Here is a 25,572-nt window from a genome sequence, read left to right as displayed (position 1 = left end):
AAGTTATCAGTGCTAGGCAGATTGCATAAGAATCACATGAGGAGACCTGTTAAAAAATTGGTAGGTCAACTGGTAAAGTTTGAATACGGTCTGTAGGTGAGATAATTGGATTATGTCAATATTAATTTCCTGATTAATTATACTAGTTATATAAGATACCCTTATTCATTAGGAAATATATATATATGGAAATATTTAGGGGTAAAAGGGGATAATATCTGCAAAATACTCTTAAATAATTCAGAAAAAAAATTCTGGATAGATAAGTAGACTGGTAGGTAGAAGACAGAAAATAATAAAAGCAAATGTGATAAAAGGTTAACATTGGGAAATGGGGGTAAAGGACACATATGTGAATTCTTTATGTTACTCTTGTAATTTTTTTGTAAGTTTGAAATTATTTCAAAATAAAACATGAACCAAGAACAAAAATACTTCTGGGCACCACTGACAGAAATTTTACTCAGTCAAGGGGCATGGCATCTGCATGCTTAAAAAAATTTCTGAAGTATTTTAATGCATGCTGTGATCCACTGGTCAGGAGCACTGAAAAATGAGTAGTCAAGCAACAATGCATAGTTCTCTTCTATTCATAAATGAAACAATATGAAATCCCAAGAACTGCTGTGACACTGCTTCCATAGGAGTATGAGTGTTTTATAACTTGTAATAAGGATTGTTCAGTCTCCATTCACTTAATATTTACTTAATGCTTTTAGTATGTTAGAGTATGTTAAATTTCCTACCTACTGTTGTCTGATAAATACATTCTTATAACATATATGATTACTCTAAATGCATTCTAAAGGTATCTTACCTCTGTAAATGTTTGGAGTAGTTTGTTCACTTGAGCAAAGGCCTGTGGAAGAATACCATCATAATTTGACCTTGTACTAAAAGCATGTAGCAAACTTTTAGAATCCTGAAGCAGGAATTTCATTGTTGTAAAGTCCACTGCTTTATTAGCTGGTAACAGAAAATTAAGAAGGAAAAAATATGTAAGAGTGAGTATACAACACAAAAATGCTTTTGGAAAATCAGTCTAATAATAATTAAGAAATCTAAGGAGAGTATACATTTACATCTACAGGCTCCTAATTTACCTCTCTGGTGTAAAAAGCCATAATGAGACTTAGTTTTAGACAAAGTTCTTGGAGTTGGTTCTGGCATTCTGTGAAGCTGGCCTTCCATATCCGTAAGTTTTCACATGTACAGTTTCTATCAACTATAGATCAAAAGTATTTGGGGGAAAAATGTTCTATAATGTTCCAAAAAGCAAAACATGAATTTGCTGTGCACTGACACCTATTTACACAGCATTTACATTGTATTAGGTATCACAAGTAATCTAGAGATGATTCAAAGTATATAGGGGGATATGCGTAAGCTATATACAAATACTAAGACATTTTATACAAGCGACTTGAGCATGGAGAATTCTGCTATCCTCAGGGGTCCTGGAACCAATTCCCTGTGGATACTGAGACTATATTCAGATTCCAAAATTTCCCTCAAAAAGGTCAACTTCGAAGTAAAAGTGAAATGCACAAGTTACTATACACAAAATAGACAGATAACAAGGTCCTACTGTATAGCAGGAAATGGCAACCCACCCCAGAACTCTTGCCTGGAAAATCCCATGGACTGAGGATCCTGGTAGGCCATGGGGTCGCAAAGAGTCAGACACAACTGAGCGACTTCACTTCACCTCACTGTATAGCATAGGGAACTATATTCAATACCCTTCAATAAACCACAATGTAAAGAATATGCATATATATGTATCTGAATCATTATGCTGTATACGAGAAACTAACACGACATTGTAAATCAACTACACTCCAATTATACTTCAATTTTTAAAAATTAAAAGCAAAATGAAAGAATGTTAGACTCTTCAGAAGAGATAATCACCAAACAAATCTGAGTTAAACTACAGATTTTCAAAACTGAGGTTGTTTGAATACAGATTACTCTTGAGACATCACAGTGTCCACATTTTGGTGGTAAGCACTTAAATTATATGCAGTACCTTTCATAATCAACTCAGTAATCATGGAGTGACTTATCTTCAAATTCCATCACATGAAATATAATACCAGATTTATTGAAAATGTGTTCTCTCTGGACACAATCCAATTTCAGTGAAAAATAAACTACTTAACAGTGAGCTATGGGCAAAAGAAGCTAATAGAATTTTCCCCCCTTAAATTAGCAAAGTGAGTTAATCTACAGGTAATAATTTAAAGATGTAACATTTTTGTCTCAAGGAACTAAACTTGCTTACATTAAATTTTCAAACCAATTAGGAGAAGTGGTGACAATAATTCAAAGATTCAAAGTTACGAACAATGAAGTTAAACAACTTTCTAACATTACCAAAATTCATAACAGAAAAAATTATCTCTATTATTAAGATAGAATACTGCATAACAGTTTTCAAAGGCATTTAAAATAACCACAGTGCAATGTGTTTGCTTTGTTTTCTTTTAGGTTCACAGCTTCAGAAATTATATTTTATTCTGAAACACTGGCACTATGAGTTAAAAAAATAGTTTTTCTGTATAACTTACATAACAAATATTTGCTTGTGAAATCCTGAAAGTTTAAATGAAAATAAAAAGTGGATTTTCATAATTAATTACTCAATATTCTGAAATTCTGATCTACTGTGACAGTTACAGCCAAGATTCTGGCTACCCTTTTATCAAGCAAACAGTGCATCTCCTTGCAAGACACTTTCAGTTATTTTTAAAATCAAAGACTAGTTCAAATTCCTGTGGGAAAATTAGAGGTAAGAGATGCTACAGAGGACAGAAAGGAGGTAAATCTCCTCAGAGGAGGCAGTTGGGCACAACTTCTTTTAATGGTGTTTCTCCAGGGTAGTATATATTTGATAGGGCTGAAATCCTTGAATTAATCATTTTATTTCATCTTAAAAGAATTCTTTACTAAAGATTAAGGCAAAAGTATAATGTCAATGATCAATTCAGTACTTAGACAAAGCATAAAAAAATCTACAAGGCTGAAATAATTTAATGTTTATATAAGGTCAATAATTATTTAGGCGAAAATTAATATGGAAAATGAAGGCAGAAAAAGCTACTACTCATTTTCTACATAATTTTCTATGAATTGATCTAAAGTGACATGCTTGGTACAGTAAGTTAAACACACGTATAATTCAACAGCTGCGGATACTATTAAAAGATTATAAACAAAATTATCTGTAATTTTTTCTAATTCAAAATTATTTTAGAGCAGAAGGCATTTTTATAATTCTATTACATATCATTCACAAGTCAGTAAACATTAGGCATCAGATTCTTCTAGATCAAAGACCAATAAATTATGATTACACAATAATCCTCCAAATGAGTTTTTTTTTTTTTCATTTATTTCTATTAGTTGGAGGCTAATTACTTTACAATATTGTGGTGGGTTTTGTCACACATTGACATGAATCAGCCATGGAGTTACATGTATTCCCCATCCCGATCCCCCCTCCCACCTCCCTCTCCACCCGATTCCTCCGGGTCTTCCCAGTGCACCAGGCCCGAGCACTTGTCTCATGCATCCCACCTGGGCTGGTGATCTGTTTCACCATAGATAATATACATGCTGTTCTCTCAAAACATCCCACCCTCGCCTTCTCCCACAGAGTCCAAAAGTATGTTCTGTACATCTGCGTCTCTTTTTCTGTTTTGCATATAAGGTTATCATTACCATCTTTCTAAATTCCATTTATATATGTGTTAGTATGCTGTAATGTTCTTTATCTTTCTGGCTTACTTCACTCTGTATAATGGGCTCCAGTTTCATCCACCTCATTAGAACTGATTCAAATGAATTCTTTTTAACAGCTGAGTAATATTCCATGGTGTATATGTACCACAGCTTCCTTATCCATTCGTCTGCTGATGGGCATCTAGGTTGCTTCCATGTCCTGGCTATTATAAACAGTGCTGCGATGAACATTGGGGTGCACGTGTCTCTTTCAGATCTGGTTTCCTCAGTGTGTATGCCCAGAAGTGGGATTGCTGGGTCACATGGCAGTTCTATTTCCAGTTTTTAAAGAAATCTCCACACTGTTCTCCATAGCAGCTGTACTAGTTTGCATTCCCACCAACAGTGTAAGAGGGTTCCCTTTTCTCCACACCCTCTCCAGCATTTATTGCTTGTAGACTTTTGGATAGCAGCCATCCTGACTGGCGTGTAATGGTACCTCATTGTGGTTTTGATTTGCATTTCTCTAATAATGAGTGATGTTGAGCATCTTTTCATGTGTTTGTTAGCCATCTGTATGTCTTCTTTGGAGAAATGTCTGTGTAGATCTTTGGCCCATTTTTTGATTGGGTCATTTATTTTTCTGGAATTGAGCTTCAGGAGTTGCTTGTATATTTTTGAGATTAATCCTTTGTCTGTTGCTTCGTTTGCTATTATTTTCTCCCAATCTGAGGGCTGTCTTTTCACCTTGCTTATAGTTTCCTTTGTAGTGCAAAAGCTTTTAAGTTTCATTAGGTCCCATTTGTGTATTTTTGCTTTTATTTCCAACATTCTGGGAGGTAGGTCATAGAGGATCCTGCTGTGATTCATGTCGGAGAGTATTCTCCAAATGAGTTTTTAATGAAAGGAATGGTCATCTCTCTTCACTTCTCTTGTTATTAGAGAAAAATAGAACTACTGACTACTACCTCTAAGTTCCATATAAGCACAAAAAAAATGCCCAGCCCTGGAAAATAGACAAATGGAAGATGGCAACTAGATGTCCCATTTTTGAAACCAAGTCTTATTTAAGATCACACATGGTTTATGGACTTCTTTTGACAGAAGCAACAAAATTATGTCCCTAGTAAAAGATATGAACACTGTTTCTGTATCTTTTAAAATGCTTTGAAGACATGTCTAATATGTCATTCCTTAATAATAATACCCCTAATAAATATTTTCTAGTTAAAGGTCAATGCCTGGAATGTGTATCTTTATTTTAAAAATCAGTTAACTTTAAAAAATAAATATTCATGCAACATCTACTACATATATGTCATAAAGTATTGATTATGAACTTTTAAGTTTTCTGGGGAAATTTATAAAGATGTAAAACATTTTCAGAGTTTACACTTCAGGGGAAAAGAGAAGTGGTATATCCATCATAGAATGCTTTTGTTTTATCTTAGCTGCTAGGAAGCTTAGTGCTAAAATCTGTGTTCAAGTGCTGCAATAATTGTTTGCACATGTTTTAGAGTAAAACTATGTCTTTTATTCTTCTTCACTACCTGGCTCTTGTACTGAGGTGGTCATTTAAAGGCCCACATATACTGTTATTTTTAAAAAGTAGACAGGATATAACTAATACATAACATAGATCACTTCATGAGGAGTTTGAGAAAAGTCAAGAACTAACTGAACATCGTAATAATGGTTTATACTTCCCTTTTCAAAGGTACAGCAAAAGAAATGGAGCTGTTCACTCTGGACAAATCACTTACTCTCTCAAAGCTAGTTTCCTTAATGATAAAACACAGACTTTAATAATATTTATTTAGTCGCTAAGTCATGTCTGACTCTTTTGAGATCCCATAAAGTGTAGCCCATAAACATGCAAGCAAAGTAATGCTCAAAATTCTCCAAGCCAGGCTTCAGCAATACGTGAACCGTGAACTTCCAGATGTTCAAGCTGGTTTTAGAAAAGGCAGAAGAACCAAAGATCAAATTGCCAACATCTGCTGCATCATTGAAAAAGCCAGAGAGTTCCAGAAAAACATCTATTTCTGCTTTACTGACTATGCCAAAGCCTTTGCCTGTGTGGATCACAATAAACTGTGAAAAATTCTTCAAGAGATGGGAGTACCAGACCACCTGACCTGCCTCTTGAGAAGTCTGTATGCAGGTCAGGAAGCAACAGCTAGAACTGGACATGAAACAACAGACTGGTTCCAAATCGGGAAGGAGTACATCAAGGCTGTGTATTTTCACCCTGCTTATTTAACTTATATGCAGAGTACATCATGAGAAACGCTGGGCTGGAGGAAGCACAAGCTGGAATCAAGATTGCCGGGAGAAATAGCAATAACCTCAGATATGCAGATGACACCACCCTTTTGGCAGAAAGTGAAGAACTAAAGAGCCTCTTGATGAAAATGAAAGAAGAGAGTGAAAAAGTTGGCTTAAAGCTCAACATTCAGAAAACTAAGATCATGGCATCTGGTCCCATCACTTCATGGCAAATAGATGGGGAAACAGTGGCAACAGTGGCTGACTTTATTTTTTTAGGCTCCAAAATCACTGCAGATGGTGACTGCAGCCGTGAAATTAAAAGACGCTTACTCCTTGGAAGGAAAGTTATGACCAACCAAGACAGCAATTAAAAAGCAGAGACATTACTTTGCCAACAAAGGTCCATCTAGTCAAGGCTATGGTTTTTCCAGTGGTCATGTATGGATGTGAGAGTTGGACTGTAAAGAAAGCTGAGTGTCAAAGAATTGCTGCTTTCAAACTGTGGTGTTGGAGAAGACTCTTGAGAGTCCCTTGGACTGCAAGGAGATCCAACCAGTCCATCCTAAAGGAGATCAGTCCTGGGTGTTCATTGGAAGGACTGATGTTGAAGCTGAAACTCCAATACTTTGGCCACCTGATGCAAAGAGCTGACTCATTTGAAAAGACCCTGACGCTGGGAAAGATTGAGGGCAGGTGGAGAATGGGACGACAGAGGATGAGATAGTTGGATGGCATCACCGTCTCAACAGGCATGGGTTTGGATGAACTCTGGGAGTTGGTGACGGACAGGGAGGCCTGGCGTGCTGCAGTCCATGGGGTCGCAAAGAGTTGGACACAACTGAGTGACTAAGATAAACTGAAACTGTAGCCCGCTATTAGATCAGTGCTTTTCACATCTTTTGCTTCTTAGCAGAAACACTTTTTCTTTTTTAATCACACATGGAATCTCTCTACATAAATAAATAAAAGAAAACTGAATGGCTAAAGTTGGGGTTGAAGGTCAAAGGCACACTATTATCAGGCTCCCCATCAACCTTTCCACCCCTAATCTCTGGCAACTCCAGAAGCACTTCAAGAAGGTTCTGTGTGATACAGTTTAAGAACTACCAACTAAGTGGTTGATTCTAGTCTTTTGTGGTTCTAAAATTCATTATGCACCAAAGCCAAAGGATTCCTATTCCTTAACCATGTATTTTAAGTAGAAATCTTGATAAACTATTTGAACATCAAAAATGATACAATGAACAGTCACAATCTCTATGAACTCCATCCATTCATCTAGCTGCCATAAATTTCCTTAAGAAATTAAAAGTGTAAATGGTTGAGAAATAATTGAAAAATTTTTTATTAATTCATCTACACATGGGATATAGCTATTATTCTGACTTTAATACAACACTTCAAAGGCAAAATGAAAGATTCATACCTTTACGGAGATTTTCATATAGACTCTCAATGGTTAAGAGCAAGTTCTTTTCCATAACTAATCCAAATACAGCCAACCAATGTTTTCTAAAACACTGTAATAAATGTATTAGAGTCCATGGAGGTTTCAAGTACAGCATCTAGAGAAAAATAGCATTATTGATGTATTTATTATTCTGTTATTTAAAAGTACCTATTTAGGAATTCCTACATAGATTTCTAGGCAAAACATAATTGAATTCTTCTTAAACTAAAAGATGTTTTACTAAAAGCCAGTCACAATCTTAAAATGCCTATTCCACCGAAAATTGCTTTTATAAAATTCACATTAGTAGTAATACTTACAGTTTTAGAAACTATGTGTGTCAAAAGAAAGAATAGTTTTAATCAGAAAAACTATAGTTCTAGTCAGCAAAAGTTGTCATCTACCTTTCCACATGGTCATTTCTACAACAAAGTCAATATAATTTCCTAAAACTAGAGAAAAACATCTATACAGAAAAGAATTTTCAACTATAAGTGACACTGCTACACTCCTATAAAAGACATGTTTATAAAGAAAACTCATCATTAAGTACTACAAGATGTCAGTACATCTTTTCTTCAATCATTCATATGCAATCACTTTATTAGACTCTATTACGAAATCTAATTTACATCCGCCTTCCTAGAATCTGATCATTCTTCAACATCTTGGTTTAACACTTGATAGTATAATCAAGCCACACTGACAAATATTAGAATCTCACTGAATATCTGGGATAGACACAGTTGATAGGGAATAAACTTTCTCCTAATGATAAATATGAATAGCAGACAAACATTAAACTAAGAAGGCCATGATTCCCAAATGTGATATTTATTTATTACAGAAAAGATGTGAATCTAAAGAAAATTCAAAATATTCTACTAATACCAAATTTATACTCTGATTCTTAAACTTACATCACATAAGCCACAATATACACTTCCTTTTCTGAGTAGATATTGCTAAGATAACTCCCTATACTAGACATTTTGACTCAAATAAACTAAAAATGAGACATTTTCTTTCAATTTAAGCTCCATGGAGGAAATGTGTCTGACAAATGGTAGACACCCAATAAATATTTGTTCACTGAAAAAATGAATGAAAAAAATAATTCTAATCTTTAGGAAATATCCATCAGTTAGTTTTTAAAGTTATTCCAAAAACTTCAAGAAAAAATTAATGTGATATCGATTATTACAATGAAACATATATTTTATAGAAACAGTATTTCTTAAAATAAGGCAATAAATCTTAAGCAATAAAAAAGAAATTTTTAATGATGTGTTCAAATAATCACCTCCATCCAAAGGTTTCCAAAAGCAATTTTCATTTCTGTTTCTAATATTGAAGATAAAGCTGTTCCAAGAGATCTTTCGAGATCAGATACAATGCTTTCAAGTAGAACGGGTAGTCCAGAGTTTGTAGATTCTTCCTCATGGCTCTCCTCCAAAGGTGTTGTTTCTTCAAAACAAATAGTTACAAGCTTTACTTAGAACATTAATAGTAACTATTTTACATATATAATTAGTATTTGGCCATAAATAATAAACATTTAATGGATATAATTAGCATTTGAATCTAGAGAACAAATGAATATTTTTAAAACAAGATTTTGGGGAGTTCACTGGTGGACTACTGGTTAGGATCCAGGCTTACACTTGCCCTGGCCCTGGTTCAATCCCTGGTCAGGGAACTCCTGCAAGCCACGTGGCATGGCCAAAAATAAATAAATAAAGAGTATTTAGAAATATTTAGTATAGCTGTTTTTAGATGCAATACATATTACATTAGTAAATGCTTTATCTTTTCAACAAAAGGCAATGAAATGTTTTTACTAAAATAGAAATTTGAAAGAAAAAAAGAAATTTGAGAAATGTGGGAGGAGGAGCTAAGATGGCAGAGGAATAGGACCGGGAGACCACTTACTCCCCCACAAATTCATCAAAAGAACATTTGCACGCTGAGCAAACTCCACAAAACTTCTGATCGCTAGCAGAGGACATCAGGCGCCCAGAAAAGCAGCCCATTGTCTTTGAAAGGAGGTAGGACAAAATATAAAAGAGAAATGTGTATATTTTAACCTTTCATTGTTTAAAAAAATGAAAAATTAAAATAATTCTTTGCATCTATTAATATTTATAATAGAAAACCAAGAACTACGGCTCAAAATGTGTTTACTTCCAAAAATCATAAACATAATTCACATCTATAAATTGTCTTGAAAAGACTAGAATCTCTGACTTAACTACCTATATATCTTTACTTTCTAATATTAGTTTTGATTATTTTTATTTATATTATTTCATTATAATTACCATTTTGACACCTGCAAACAGCTGTAATTTCTTTATGGCAAAATTGAAAATATTAAGGGGATTATCTCTATGAATATGAAATAAAAATTTTAAATGTCTGTAATACAATAAGCAAATCAAAAGCATATTTCCCTTGAAAAGCTATAAAATAGAATATTCTGTAACTGCCTCTAGAGGCCATTTAGAATATTATGACAAAGGAAATTTTATTACCAAAACAGTGAAATAAGCACCAAATAAGTAGCATATATTCAAATATGAATATATGAAACATATGCATATGCTATTAAAGACTTCAATAATTATTTTTCCCTCAGAAGGAAATGGTGAGATATGCTTTTAAATAATGTGTATATTAGCTTAAATTTAAAAACATTACTACTAGAGTCCTTCAAGTCTATTACTGTTTTACTGTATTAATAGAAAGTTATGAATATGAAACTAATTTTAAGAATAAACTATTTTCGCTACCTCAAATGGATATCTCTGATAGCTACTATTAATTTAAAAAGTATCCTCTGTGAAGGAAAAAATAGGATGCACACGGTGATTACAAATGTATAAAAATGTATATGAGTGTACAGACAAAAATTTGAATTAATTTGTACAAGTATATATAGAAGGCAATAATGTATGCTTTTTTCTTGGATCACCATCATAATATTCATTCATTTCTACCATTTATGTGCCAGCAAATACTCCAAACACTGTTTCTTTAAATGTACAAAATAAAAATTTACTATCAATTCCAACTGTTGTCAATATTCTTAGTACACAAAATAAGATATACTTCTAATTATTTGTAGTAAGAATACTACCTGCTTTCAATTGTTGTTTAGATATACAAGGCTGATGACATACATCTGTGTTCAGAGATAAGTTTAAAAACTCTGCACTCAATTCTTCTTTACTGAGTGACTTCACACCACTTATTAGGCCTTTGTTTCTTAAATTTCTATCATCCCTAGGTTGGATTAGGAGGAAAAAATATTTTATTTTTTATAAGACAAATCGCATGGCAACTAAAATCACATGGAATCTAATCAGAGGCTGGTGATTCTCAGTACATATATTAACAAAGGATAATTTTTTAATGCAGAAGATAGATTATCATACACCAGAGTCATATCACCTTAGATTTTGAGAATAATTATTATTGTTATATACTGAATGTTTTCCTGGTATCAGGAACTAAGCTAAGCACTTTATATATATCAATCCATTTAATTCTCACAACAAACTTCTTAGGTAGGAGTGGTACTAATTTTTATCCCCATTTCACACATAAGAAACTGAAGTATAAAAAGGTTAAGTAACTTATCCAAAGTTATACCCGGTAAGTGGGAGGTGGATTTGAACACAAGAATATGATCATTCCAAGAAAAATAAACATTAAGAGCCATAATAAAATAAACGATTTACACAGGGTAGGCAATTACAAATTTATTTAGAGTGGGCCTAAGGCAAATGAACTGCCTCTTGAGAAATCTGTATGCAGGTCAGGAAGCAACAGCTAGAACTGGACATGAAACAACAGACTGGTTCCAAACAGGAAAAGGAGTACGTCAGGGCTGTATATTGTCACCCTGCTTATTTAACTTTTATGCAGAGAACATCATGAGAAATGCTGGGCTGAAGGAAGCACAAGCTGGAATCAAGATTACTGGGAGAAATGTCAATAACCTCAGATATGCAGATGACACCACCCTTTTGGCAGAAAGTGAAGAAGAACTAAAGAGCCTCTTGATGAAAATGAAAGAAGAGAGTGAAAAAGTTGGCTTAAAGCTCAACATTCATAAAACTAAGATGATGGCATCTGGTCCCATCACTTCATGGCAAATAGATGGGGAAACAGTGGAAACAGTGGCTGATTTTATTTTTCTGGGCTCCAAAATCACTGCAGATGGTGATTGCAGCCATGAAATTAAAAGACGCTTACTCCTTGGAAGGAAAGTTATGACCAACCTAGAAAGCATATTAAAAAGCTGAGACATTACTTTGTCAACAAAGGTCCGTCTAGTCAAGGCTATGGTTTTTCCAGTGGTCATGTATGGATGTGAGAGTTGGACTGTAAAGAAAGCTGAGTGCCAAAGAATTGATGCTTTTGAACTGTGGTGTTGGAGAAGACTCTTGAGAGTCCCTTGGACTGCAAGGAAATCCAGCCAGTCCATCCTAAAGGAGATCAGTCCTGGGTGTTCACTGGAAGGACTGATGTTGAAGCTGAAACTCCAATACTTGGGCCACCTGATGTGAAGAGTTGACTCATTTGAAAAGACCCTAATGCTGGGAAAGATTGAGAGCAGGAGGAGAAGGGGATGACAGAGGATGAGATGGTGGGAAGGCATCACCCACTCAATGGACATGGGTTTGGGTGGACTCCAGGAGTTGGTGATGGACAGGGAGGCCTGGCATGCTGTGGTTCATGGGGTCACAAAGAGTTGGACACAACTGAGTGATTGAACTGATGACTGAAGATAAATGATGTGAATTTGCCATATGCTGAAAGAAGCCAGGATGATTAGATATAGTGGATAAGACCAGTTTATGTGGCTACAGAAAAAGTCAAGGACATTAATAAATGGAAAGAGATTTAAGGGCTTCAATGCAGAAATGACATCAGATCTGTGTTTACCAAACTGTTGTTCTTGAGACTAGTAGGCTTCCAGCTTCTGTTAATGGCAGAGTAGCTTGGTCAGACTAACTTCCCATAGAGAGAATTAGAAAATCTAGACCAAAAACAACAAAAAAGGCAAAACCTATTTGAAGGCACTAAAGAGCAATAAAATGAAGGTAGAAGGTGGAGGGGAATCTACACTCAAGACACAGACACTGCAAAGGTTAAGAGCACACTTTTCTATCTTTTTGCCTGAGGGCATTCCCCAACTCATCAATGCTTTAGGACAGAAAGTCAGAGCCTTTGTGGCTTGAAATGTCAGAAGGCAATGTTAGGTAGCACAGGCCAAAACATATAGACAGTTAAGGGGAAACTGAGGAAGGGAGGAAATCACAGAGTTGAGCCTTAAAATCTGGATATCAATTCAACCCAGAAAAAGAGCAATATACTTCCAAGAGACAAAGCAATCAATAGAACCAGACTCAGATATGACACAGACGTTGAAGCTATCTGACAGGAAATTTTAAAGAATTTTGATTAATATGTCAAAGGCTCTAATCAAAAAGGTGCATGTGTGCTAAGTCTCTTCAGTTGTGTCTGACTCTTTGTCACCTTAGGCATTGTAGCCCACCAGCTCCTCTGTCCATGGCACTCTCCAGGCAAGAATACTGGAGCAGGTTGCCAAGCCCTCCTTCAAGGGATCTTCCCCACCCAGGGATCCAACCCACATCTCTTACAGCTCCTGCTTTGGCAAGCAGGTTCTTTACCACTAGCGCAACCTGGAAAGCTCAACAGAAAAGGTGAATAGCATGTAAAACCAGACAGAAATTAAAAATGCCTTCAATAAGTTCCTCAGTAGACTCAACACAGGTGAGGAAAGACCAAACATTAACACAGGTCAAAAGAAATTATCCAAACAAACAAAAGAGAAGAAAATGTTAAAAAAATTTATATATAAGAGCTGTTGGACAATATCAAATAGTCAAATATATAGGCATGTATTAGTTGTCTATTGGGTGTGTAACAGTTTATCCCCAAAACTTAGCAGTGTGAAAAAAATATTTATTATCTCACACAGTTTCTAAAAGTGAGGGATCTGTGAGCAGCTCGACTGAATGGTTCTGGCTCAGGGTATATCACAAAGTTGAAGCATACCAGTCCCCAGTGTTACAGTCACCTCATGATTTAATTGGTGCTCATTCATGTAGCTATTGGTAGGGCTTAGCCCTTCACTGGCTTTTGGCTTGAGGCTTCAGTTTCTCACCAGGTGGGCATCTCCATAAAGCTATTCAGAGCATGGAGTTTGCTTCCCCACAACAAGTGATCCAAGAGAAAGAAACAAGAGTGTGCCCAAAAAGGAACTGCCAGTCTTTCATAAACTAATCTTAGAAGTGACATATCATCACTTCTGATGCATGCTATCTGTCACACTGACAACCAACCCTGGTACAATGTAGGAGAGGACTACACAAGGGAATTAATACTAAGAGGCACAGGAATCCCCTGGTGGTCCAGTGGTTAAGACTCTGCACTTCCATTGCAGAGGGCCTGGGTTTGATTTCTGATTGGTAACTAAGATCCTGCAAGTGGAACAGCACAGCCATGGAAACAAAAACAAAAAGATACCAAGAGGCAAGGAATCACTGGAATCATCTTGGAGGCTGACTACTACAATGTATTAATAATTCTGTAATACCAGAAGGAGAAAAGAGGGAATGGGGCAGAAGACATATTAAATATTTAAAGAAATAATGACTGAGAATTTTTCAAAACTAAAAAATGAACACCAAACCATAGATCCAAGAAGCTCAGAGAACATCAAGCAGGATAATTTCCTCTCCTCTACCACAAGCATACAGGTTTCCCAGGTGGCTCAGTGGTAAAGAATCCACCTGTCAATGCAGGAGACACAGGTTCAATCCCTGGGTTGGGAAGATACCCTGGAGGAGGAAATGGCAACTCACTCCAGTATTCTTGCCTGGAAAATCCCATGGACACAGGAACCAGGCAGGCTACAATCCACGGTGTCACGAAGGGTTGGACATGTCTGAGTAACTGAGCATGCATGCTTGGATCACAAACATACACACAAACACGTGGTACATCTGCTGCTGCTGCTAAGTCGCTCAGTCGTGTCCGACTCTGTGCAACCCCACAGACGGCAGCCCACCAGGCTCCCCCGTCCCTGGGAGTCTCCAGGCAAGAACACTGGAGTGGGTACATCTGCTAAAGACTTCTAAAAACAAACTGCTAAATAAAGACAAAAAATCTTGAAAGCAATGAGAGGGGAAAAAAAAGACCAAAAGAACATTACACACAGAGGAAGAAAATATTTATAGCATACTTCTCACCAGAAATCAAACAAGTTAGAAGAAAAATGGAGTGATACCTTTAAAATACTCAAAGAAACAGAAAGAATAAATCAACCCAGAAATGCATATCCAGTAAAAATATCCTTCAGAAATAAATGAGAAATAAACACACTATCAGACAAACAAAACAAGAAAATTCACTGCCAACATACTTACACATGTCGAAGTTGTTTAGGCAAAAGGAATATGACCAGAAATCTGGCACAAGACAGAAACTTGGATTCAAAAAAAGAAATAAAGAATGCTAAAAATGGAATGCAAGATAAAATCATTCACTTTCTTATTTTTAATTCCTTTAAAAGGCAAATCGGTGAAGCAAAACTATGTGCTATTGTTTCTGTAAAAGTAAAATATGTAATAATGATAGCAAAATGGATGGGGGGAGAAATTCAAAGCATATTAAAATACTTATACTACACATGAAGCAATATAGTGTTATTTAAAGACAGACTTTGATCAAGTAAAGATGTATATTATAAACACTAAGGCAACCATTATAAAGTTTTTTTTCAAAAAGGTACAAAGTCAATAATGGAGATAAAATGGCACCACAGTTAATCCAAGGGGGGAAAAAAATGAAAAGGAAGAAAAGAATAGCTGAACAAATAAAAAATAATTAGCAAAATGGTAGATTCTGATCTAACCAATTAAATGTGAATAGTAGAAACTCATCAATTAGACAGAAATTGTCAGAATGGAAAAAAGAAAAGCATCAATTATATGCTATCTACAAAATACTTTAATATAAAGATATAGGTATGTTAAAAGTAAATGGATGAAAAGGATATTTATTATAAATACAAAGCAAACAACACTGGAATAGTAATATTAATATTAAACAAAGGAAACTTCAGAATCAGGAATATTATCAGGAACAAAGACTGTGATTAGATAATGAGAAAGGTGTCACTTCTCCAAGACTATCCTAAATGTGCATGCCTCTGACAACAGAGCTTCATAATTCATGAAGTAAAACAAACAGAATGGAAATGAGAAGCAAACAAATCAATAAATTAGAGTTGGGAAATTTAAGACTCCTTTCTCAGTAATTATAAAATAAGCAGACAGATAATTATTAATACTAAGATTATAGAAGACCTAAACAACACTATCAACAAACTTGACCTATATGAAATTTATAGAATACTCAACCCACAAGAGCAGAATAAATTCTTCTTAAGAGAACATAAAACATTCACCAAGTTTAGACTTTATTCATGGGCATAAAACCAAGTTTAACAAATCTAAAGGAACAGAAATCATATAAATTATGTCCTCCAGTCATATAACAGAATTAAAGTATAATCAATAACAAGAAAACAACTGGAAAATTTCCAAATATGTGGAGCTAAGTGCACCAAATATCTAAAAAGCCTGTGGGTCAAAAGGAAATGGGTCATGGGGGAAATTATAAAACATTATTTTCTTTAATTTATTTTTTGGCTGCACCATGTAGCTTGCAGGATTAGCTCCCCTACCAGGGATCAAACCCCAGCCCCAACAGGGAAAGCACTGAGTCTTAACCACTAGACCAGACCACCAGGAATTCAAATTATAAAGCATATTAAATTGAATTTTTAAAAAATAATGTATCAAAATTTGTGAAATGCAGCTAAGACAGTGCTTAAAGGGAAATTTACAGAAGTCTCAAATAAATTATCTTAGCTTCCACCTTAAGAAACTAGAAAAAGGGCACAAAACAGGCAAGAGCACATTTTCTGGGATAATGGAAGTGTTCTATGTATCAAGAGGGACGTGGGGCTACAACCAGTGTATCCACTGTCACACTGTATAGTTAAGATTTGGGCATTTTAACATTATACAGTTTCCCTCAATATAAAAAGAACTGTATAAAAATTACCATATCGTAGGACAGGGAGTAGATGGAAATATAAGGTAACAGAACTGTAGAAACTTGATAATTATTGTAGCTGGGTACTTAGGAGTTTATTAATTCTTCTTCACTTTGGAAGTTGTTGAAATTCTTCATAACAAAACTTTTTAAAAATTAAAAATGCATTATTTTTTCTGAAAAATGAAGGAGAATATGGAAGTAGAGAGCATAATGGGTCTTAGAGAAGAAAAGGAAGAGGAAAAATAATATCACTTGACATAGGAAGGTGGCAGAGTAGGTAAAGAAAAGAAGACCACACAAGACCTGTTTTTGCCTGACTAACGATTATGAAGGAAAGGCAGAAATAAAAAATGTCTCTGAGGTTTCTGGCTTTAGCAAAATGGGTAGAAGACGGCCTTTTTTATTCAAAAGGAGAACAGTTTAGAAGGAAAGATTATGAGTTCATTTTTGGAGACGGCAGGTTTCAGATGTCTATGAGACATCCAAACAGGTACCAAATAAATAGATAAATATATTAGTCTAGAGTTTAGAAGAGAGATGTGGGCTGGAAATGCTAACTGGAGGTTGCTGGCCCATACTTAAGATTAAAAATGTGAGTAAAGCACTTAGAATGAGATATAGTATGTATGATTTACAGAAGGTTTCTCCTATCACTGCCATTATTAATATTAATGTTAACTATCATCTCATCATCCCTTAAAGTAGTAAAAATGTATCCTCACATTAAGTATGTTTGATTTACACAGTAAGTATGCTTATCACACTTAACGGAAACAACAAAAAAAGGCTTGTCTGGAACATGACAACGCCAGAGGTAAAAGTAAAGTTTGACCACAAACTTTCATTTCATTAAAAAGTGTTACATCTGTTTATTCCAAAACAGTGACTGCAGAAATAATGGAGGATTAAATCTCACCAATTTAATTTTCATTCTAAGTGGAACTAAAAAAATAACAATTCTCTCTCAATTTATCTTATCTCAAATACAAAATGATTAACATATTACTAAATCTATTTCAGCTTTCAACAAACTCCAGGATGATATATTATGTGCTAGATTAATAAATAATTTGAAAGTAGAGATAGAAATCTGTTTCTTTTAAAATAAAAAAAATAACTTTATCTTTGAACACAGCTAAAATGATAATTGGCAACCCTCTTACAAGAAAAATCTAAGAACTATTCATTTCCATAATCACTCCATTTCAGAGAATTCAGCCATGATCATGAAACTGTAAAAACTCCATTCTGAAGTGAATACAATTCAGACTAATGCTACAAATTAAAATTGCTCTTATCAGTTCCTATAGAGCCTTTTCTCATACATGATAAATACAATTTGGCTTAACATTATGCTACTTTTACCTTAGAACTAACTTATGAATATATTAGTTGGGAATGGAGGAATGGAATGAAGACAAGAGAAGGAGGAAAAACTCTTACTGAGATAATTTTATGTATGAGGCACTCTTCCAAGTCATACATGCATACTTTTTCTGATTAAATACTTACAATATCCTCATAAATGCAGGTATTATTATTCTCCCTATGCTTCACACATAAGGAAACATTAAGCAACTTTCCAAGTTCACAAAGCTGGTAAGTGGTAGACCCAGAATTCCAACTCTAACTCTGTTACAGGCACTCAGGATATAACTGCAACATACATTAGCCTTTCCCAACAAATTAATTAATTAACCCTCTTGCCTCATGACCAAAATGTAGATTTTCATTTCTAACTATTTTATTGGGATATTAAATTGACTCTCCCTTGCTTTTTCAAAAGTTTTCTGAATATCATATAACTTAACTTGAAATGAAACTTCATGAGATTCAAATCTCATTCCTCTACAATCTGCACATTATAAGAATGTGAAATATAACTGAATACATTTACTGGGAGATTTAGAATATTATGTATGTTTTTGATCCCTGGTATGGTCATTACAGTATGATTTTTTAAAATTCTTTAATAGAAACTGCTATTTTTAAAAAAAGAGTAAAATGATTATGAAACTCACGTGCACAAAAGAACAAGAGAACAAGGGAATAGTTCTTGGTACTGAAGACAGCATTTTAATACACGATCATCATTGTTCTCATCACTCAATCCATCTGCGAATTTAGCAAAAGCAACAAGCAATAAGCACACTTAAAATCTGGGAACTGTATAAACAATTTAGGCCATATTTACAAATTGAATCATCTAAAACAAAGAAAACTTTTTAAATAAGAAGAGGAAGATGAAACACAACAAAAACAATGATCTGAAAATTCTGAATCTAGAATTCATATATTTATGGGTTTAATTAACTGATAGTTTATTAAATTGATAGTTTACTAAAACAGAAGAGAATATGCCTATTAATAAACCCAAAGGAAAGAAATGTGATCAGTAGGTTAAAATGCCGTACTAGAAACCAAAAGCTATGAATTCTAGTCTCAGTTCAGTCACTTAAGAGATTATAAGCAAATTATATGATTATATTTTGTTTCATATTAACTTAAAAGAGGTCAGCAAAATAATGAGCAATTGTTCTACCAGCAACAGAACCACTTTCATGTGTCTGCTTTTTCTTAACCTCTAAGCAATAACCAACAAAGGTCTGTCTGGTCAAGGCTATGGTTTTTCCAGTGGTCATGTGAGAGTTGGACTGTGAAGAAAGCTGAGTGCCAAAAAATTGATGCTTTTGAACTGTAGTGTTGGAGAAGACTCTTGAGAGTCCCTTGGACTGCAAGGAGATCCAACCAGTCCATCCTAAAGGAGATCAGTCCTGGGTGTTCACTGGACGGACTGATGCTGAAGCTGAAACTCCAATACTTTGGCCACCTCATGTGAAGAGTTGACTCATTGGAAAAGACCCTGATGTTGGGAGGGACTGGGGGCAGGAGGAGAAGGGGACGACAGAGGATAGATGGCTGGATGGCATCACCGACTCGATGGGCATGAGTTTGAGTAATCTCTGGGAGTTGGTGATGGACAGGGAGGCCTGGCGTGCTGCGATTCATGGGGTCGCAAAGACTCGGACACGACTGAGCGACTGAACTAAACTGAACTGAAGCAATAACAATTAGAGAGAGAGATGTACAGAAGACGACAACATGGGCGCTAGGCAGAGAATACAAAAAGTAATTTCTAACAAATGTTAGTATGTAGCTGATATAGTGTCCTCTGGTATTCTCCAAGTCTTAAAGCATATAATAAATTGTGTGTGTGAAAAGAATGTAATATGTAGAACGAGGACCAAAGAGAGCATTTTTAGAAGTCCTTACACTACCTGCCTCAGAATTCCCTGGGGTACTTATTAATAATATAGAATAAGGACTACACCCCAGACCCATTTATGGATAAGAATCTTTGGAGCCTGGATCCAAAGATTGATTTAAGACCTTGGCAAGTCTCTTACACACTAAAAGTCAAGATATGCTGGCCAGTGAGCCTTAACTTTTTCCCCAGATTATAACCTTTTTCTCCCCTCAACTTCTAGCCTATATCACTGAGTCTACTAAACTTTCAAATTAGAAAACTCATTCAAGCATGCAATAAACATTTTTCTAAGGTCTAAGCAGCACCAGGTCCCTATGCTTGTCAAAAGACAAGTTCTTTGGGGTCTCACAATCTCATGGCGAAGTCTAGACAAAACTCAACTGATCTCATAGCATGAACCTGAGAGACATATGATTCAGTTCTTTAACCAGACAACCAGTAAGCCAGACAGATATATTTTACAGCAGCCAATTTTCCTGCTTTTAGCTTACAAAGTAAATACCACAATAATGCAAAATGGGCAGCTCAAAATCAATGGTTAACTTTAGGAACTCAATTTGACCAACCAAAGGAGGTTTAGAGCATACAGTAAGTACATTGTTCTAAAGGTATCAAAGTTCATGATTACTTGTTCTTTCACTTTTTTCTAGAATACACAGGCCCAGAAGGTATACCTAAACTTATAAGAATATTCATGAAATATTTTTATCAACAAATATTTTTGAGCACTTGCTCAGGAACTGTTAAAAAATGAACAAAGACTCTGGAAACAGATGATGTGGGTTTGAATTCTTGCTTTCTCATTTACTGGACATGAAATAATGGGCAAATTGCATAAGAAGGAAGATTAAATGAGAAAATTTATATAAAACACTTGGCCCAATATATGGTGATATCAAGTGCTTAAGTAATATGTTGGTTACTAAAGACTCAGCTTAACTGCATCTCAACAGCAATGACCTCTATTCACATTTGACACCAAAATAACTACTGTATAAACTATAGTTAATATGATATTTAGCATATTAATAGAATTAAAGCTTCTTAACAGCAGGCTTTGTATGCCTCATTCACTGCTGCAGCCTCGACAGTTAGAACAGTGTCTAGTACAAAAATCTTGCAAGTAAATGATTCAACAAAAATGTAATAAAAGAAAATATAAAAATGATGGAACAAATGTCTGGTGTAGCAGGTGTCATTTTTACCTAATTATAAAAATAAAATAATTATAGAAAATCTGAAAAGTTCCAAAAATATAAAGAAAACTAAAATATGTCATAATTTCATCAGCTCAATATATCTCTAAGTATATATGCACAATCTAAGGAACTTGGGATTGTAATCTATATTCTTTGAAATCCTATTTTTGGTTTTTTGCAAGCTAAAATGAGTTCATTACTGTCAGCGATCAATGCAAAGAAACAGAGGAAAACAAGAGGGTGGGAAAGACTAGAGATCGCTTCAAGAAAATTAGAGATACCAAGGGAACATTTCATGCAAAGATGGGCACAAAAAAGGACAGAAATGGTAGGGACCTAACAGAAGCAGAAGATATTAAGAAGAGGTGGCAAGAATACACAGAAGAACTGTACAAAAAAGATCTTCATGACCCAGATAATCACGATGGTGTGATCGCTCACCTAGAGCCAGACATCCTGGAATGTCAAGTCGAGTGGGCCTTAGGAAGCATCATGACAAAAAAGCTAGTGGAGGTGATGGAATTCCAGTGAGCTATTTCAAATCCTGAAAGATGATGCTAAGAAAGTTCTGCACTCAATATGCCAGCAAATTTGGAAAACTCAGCAGTGGCCACAGGACTGGAACAGATCAGTTTTCATTCCAATCCCAAAGAAAGACAATGCCAAAGAATGCTCAAACTAACACACAATTGCACTCATCTCACACACTAGTAAAGTGATGCTTAAAATTCTCCAAGCCAGGCTTCAGCAATATGAGAACCGTGAACTTCCAGATGTTCAAGCTGGTTTTAGAAAAGGCAGAGGAACCAGAGATCAAATTGCCAACATCCGATGGATCATCGAAAAAGCAAGAGAGTTCCAGAAAAACATCTATTTCTGCTTTATTGACTATGCCAAAGCCTTTGGCTGTGTGGATCACAATAAACTGTGGGAAATTCTTCAAGAGATGGGAATACCAGACCACCTGACCTGCCTCTTGAGAAACCTGTAGGCAGGTCAGGAAGCAACAGTTAGAACTGGACATGGAACAACAGACTGGTTCTAAATAGGAAAAGGAATACGTCAGGACTGTATATTGTCACACTGCTTATTTAACTTCTATGAAGAGTACATCATGAGAAACACTGGGCTGGAGGAAGCACAAGCTGGAATCAAGATTGCCGGGAGAAATGTCAATAACCTCAGATATGCAGATGACACCACCCTTATGGCAGAGAGTGAAGAGGAACTAAAAAGCCTCTTGATGAAAGTGAAACAGGAGAGTGAAAAAGTTGGCTTAAGGCTCAACATTCAGAAAACTAATATCATGGCATCTGGTCCCATCACTTCATGGCAAATAAATGGGGAAACAGTGGAAACAGTGGCTGACTTTACTTTTCTGGGCTCCAAAATCACTGCACATAGTGATTGCAGCCATGAAATTAAAAGACACTTACTCCTTGGAAGGAAAGTTATGACCAACCTAGATAGCATATTAAAAAGCAGAGACACTAAGCTGCCGACAAAGGTCCATCAAGTCAAGGCTATGGTTTTTCCAGTGGTCATGTATGGATGTGAGATTTGGACTATAAAGAAAGCTGAGCGCTGAAGAATTGATGCTTTTGAACTGTGGTGTTGAAGAAGACTCTTTTTTAAAGAGTCCTGTGGACTACAAGAAGATCCAGCCAGTCCATCCTAAAGGAGATCAGTCCTGGGTGTTCATTGGTAGGACTGATGTTGAAGCTGAAACTTCAATACTTTGGCCACGAAGAGTGACTCCTTTGAAAAGACCCTGATGCTGGGAAAGATTGAGGGCAGGAGGAGAAGGGGATGACAGAAGATGAGATGGTTGGATGGCATCACCGACTCAATGGACATGGGTTTGGGTGGATTCCAGGAGTTGGTGATGGACAAGGAGGCCTGGCGTGCTGAGGTTCATGGGGTCACAAAGAGTTGGACATGACTGAGCGACTGAACTGAACTAACCCAAAAGGACTGATATTCTAACTAAAAAGGGGAAATTTGGAACAGGATATGGGGAGGGAGAAGAGGATATGAAGAGACATAAGGAGAAGACGGCCATTTACAAGCCAAGAAGGCAGTCTGGAACAGATGTTTCTCTCATAGATGTCAGAAGGAGATAATCCTGCTGACACCCTGATTTTAGACTTCCAGTCTTCAGAACTGTGAGACAAATTTCTGGGTGGTTTTTTGGTATTACTTTTTAGATTCCATATATAAGTGACACATGATATTTGTCTTTCTTTGCCTGAATTAATCTAAGAAATTTAGGATTGTAGTTTATATTCTTTTATACTATTCTGTTTAATATCACATCATTAACATTTTTCAAAATTAGTATTCTCTCATTTGGCTATAGCATTATATGTAACATCTCCAACTGTCAGACTGTTTCCAATTGTTTGCTGTATAAATCATGCTGTGACGAACATTAATTATATAAATCACTGTAACTCTGATTATTTCTTTAGAATAATTGCAAGAAAGACAAATCATTTCTCCAGGCTTCATAATACACACTGATAAATTGCTCTCCTGAAAAGTTACTAATTCATATTCCCTATGCACTGAGTGCTGTGTTCCTATCAAGTGCTGGGAAGAAGTATCTTTCTAAACTTAGGAGCAATAAAAATAAAAAAGGAAAATGCAAAAAATATAAACTAAAAATTTTTACACATAAGAAGTTAACAATATTTAAAACAGCAAATGGGAAAATATTTACCTTGAACAAAAAAGGCTGACTAAATGTTATTTCTTCTTTTGTGAATTACCTATTAATAATCTTTATCCATTTAGGGAAATTTAGTTTTTCTAATCCATCTGCATAACTTTCTCACATAAGAGGACACAAAGGAATTATCACTTATTTCAAACATTAAACCATTAAGCACTTTAATACAATTAGCTCAACCAATCTTCAGAACCATATTTTCAGTCGGAGGTCATTTCCCCCCATTTTATTTATTCAGTTTCCTCACCTTTAACTTTCTCCAAGTCAGCTCAAAAAGTTCAGGTCAATCAGATTTCAAATCCTATTCTCATCATAATGCATACTGCATCAAATAAGTACAATTTTGAAAAGAGTAAGAACAACACTAAAATTATGTTCAACTAAGTCTATTTATTAATAACAGACTATTTTTATTCAATTTGTGGCATTTTTCTTTTTTTAATGGAAAATGCCTGTCTAAAAAAAAATACAGTTATAATACTCAACGATTACATAAAACAAAATAATACATCTACATAAGCAATTATTAGAGTTAGTGGCAAATGTGCTCAACAGATATAAAGCATAATTAAAGACTGTTTTATTCCTGCTTTTCTCCAAACAAGTATTTTAATTTTATTCAAAAGTCCTGAATTAAATTTTTTATAATTTTCAATTTATCATTAGAATGTAAAATATAATTTTACTATAATAAAAATGACTAGGGATATTTCTAAAGGAGATCATAAAATCATTATCAACAGAATAAATATATTAAGTGCACTAGATTTTATATAAACAATGTTTCAAACAATCAGTTTGATAGATAACAATGATATATAAAGGATTTATCTGACAAAGACAATTACACAATTACACAAATAATATATATATATATATACATATATATATATATATATACAGAAGACTAATCTATAACCTTGTAACTAAAAGCACAATTTAGCAAAATTAAGACCAAATAATATAAAACTGAAGCATTAAAGGGAAGTATGGCTTTCCAGCAAGGCCCAGAAACTGAAGCAGCACAGAAGTTTGAGACCACTACTACGATTTATCCTCCTTAATAATCCTAAAAGCATAGACTGAAGAAGTAAAAGCATCAAAAAAAGCACATAAAAACTGAAAAGTCAAAAGACACATATCAAGTATCTATAAATAATAAATGTGGCCAAAATATCTATTAGTTCTTCTAAAATAAGTCTCAAAGTCAATCTGTTGAAGGAATAGATATTCCATCTAGGACGAGTTCTTAACATCTCTATGTCTCAATTTCCTCATCAGCAGAATAGGTCTTCCACAAGTACTATAAGTTTTGAATGAGATGCTAGCTGTAAAGCACTTAGAAAAGGGTCTGGAGAATAACGGCCATACCAGTGTTGTCTATTACTGTCATCATCTGTACAATTATACACTAAAATATAATTTTTATCAACTAAGAAGGAACAAAATTATGAGTAAAAAAAATTCTCACCTCTTCTTAAGGATTGGAGGTTTACTGAAATGATGGCTTAGACAGAGGTTTTGTTCATTGTGTGGTTGTTTTTTTAAAAAGTCCTATCTGTTAGCATTATATACCAAAGTACTACAGGAGTTTCAGGAGTTGGGAGAGAAGGTGAAAAGGAAATGAGAGACTGAAAGAAATTCTCACCAAAATGTTGAGCATCACTGAAAATGAGTGAAAAGCACACAGGGATTCATTGTCTTATTCTACCTACTTCTGTATTTGAAAGTTTTCATAATAGAAAGTAAAACAAAAACAAAAACA

At 35.0% G+C, this 25,572-nt stretch overlaps 1 protein-coding gene across 7 annotated transcripts in view; it reads right to left on the bottom strand.

Moving 5' to 3' along the window:
* The window catches only part of SWT1 (SWT1 RNA endoribonuclease homolog), a 99,222-nt gene that overhangs the window by 45,075 nt on the left and 28,575 nt on the right, over positions 1-25,572 (bottom strand). For all 7 annotated transcript variants that reach the window (XR_009695844.1, XR_009695845.1, XM_061160929.1 and 4 more), the window contains 5 exons: positions 18,631-18,724; positions 10,587-10,732; positions 8,751-8,914; positions 7,424-7,562; positions 818-966 (listed from right to left, as the gene is read on the bottom strand). Coding sequence is in view for 5 of the 7 variants with exons in the window: in XM_061160929.1 (XP_061016912.1) it covers positions 818-966; positions 7,424-7,562; positions 8,751-8,914; positions 10,587-10,732; positions 18,631-18,724 (692 nt within the window). In the remaining 2 variants the exon portion in view is untranslated. The remainder of the gene's footprint in view (positions 1-817; positions 967-7,423; positions 7,563-8,750; positions 8,915-10,586; positions 10,733-18,630; positions 18,725-25,572) is intronic.

Source organism: Dama dama, chromosome 14, assembly GCF_033118175.1.
Source record: "Dama dama isolate Ldn47 chromosome 14, ASM3311817v1, whole genome shotgun sequence".
NCBI classification, from domain to species: Eukaryota; Metazoa; Chordata; class Mammalia; order Artiodactyla; family Cervidae; genus Dama; species Dama dama.
This window is presented reverse-complemented; position numbering and strand designations above follow the sequence as displayed.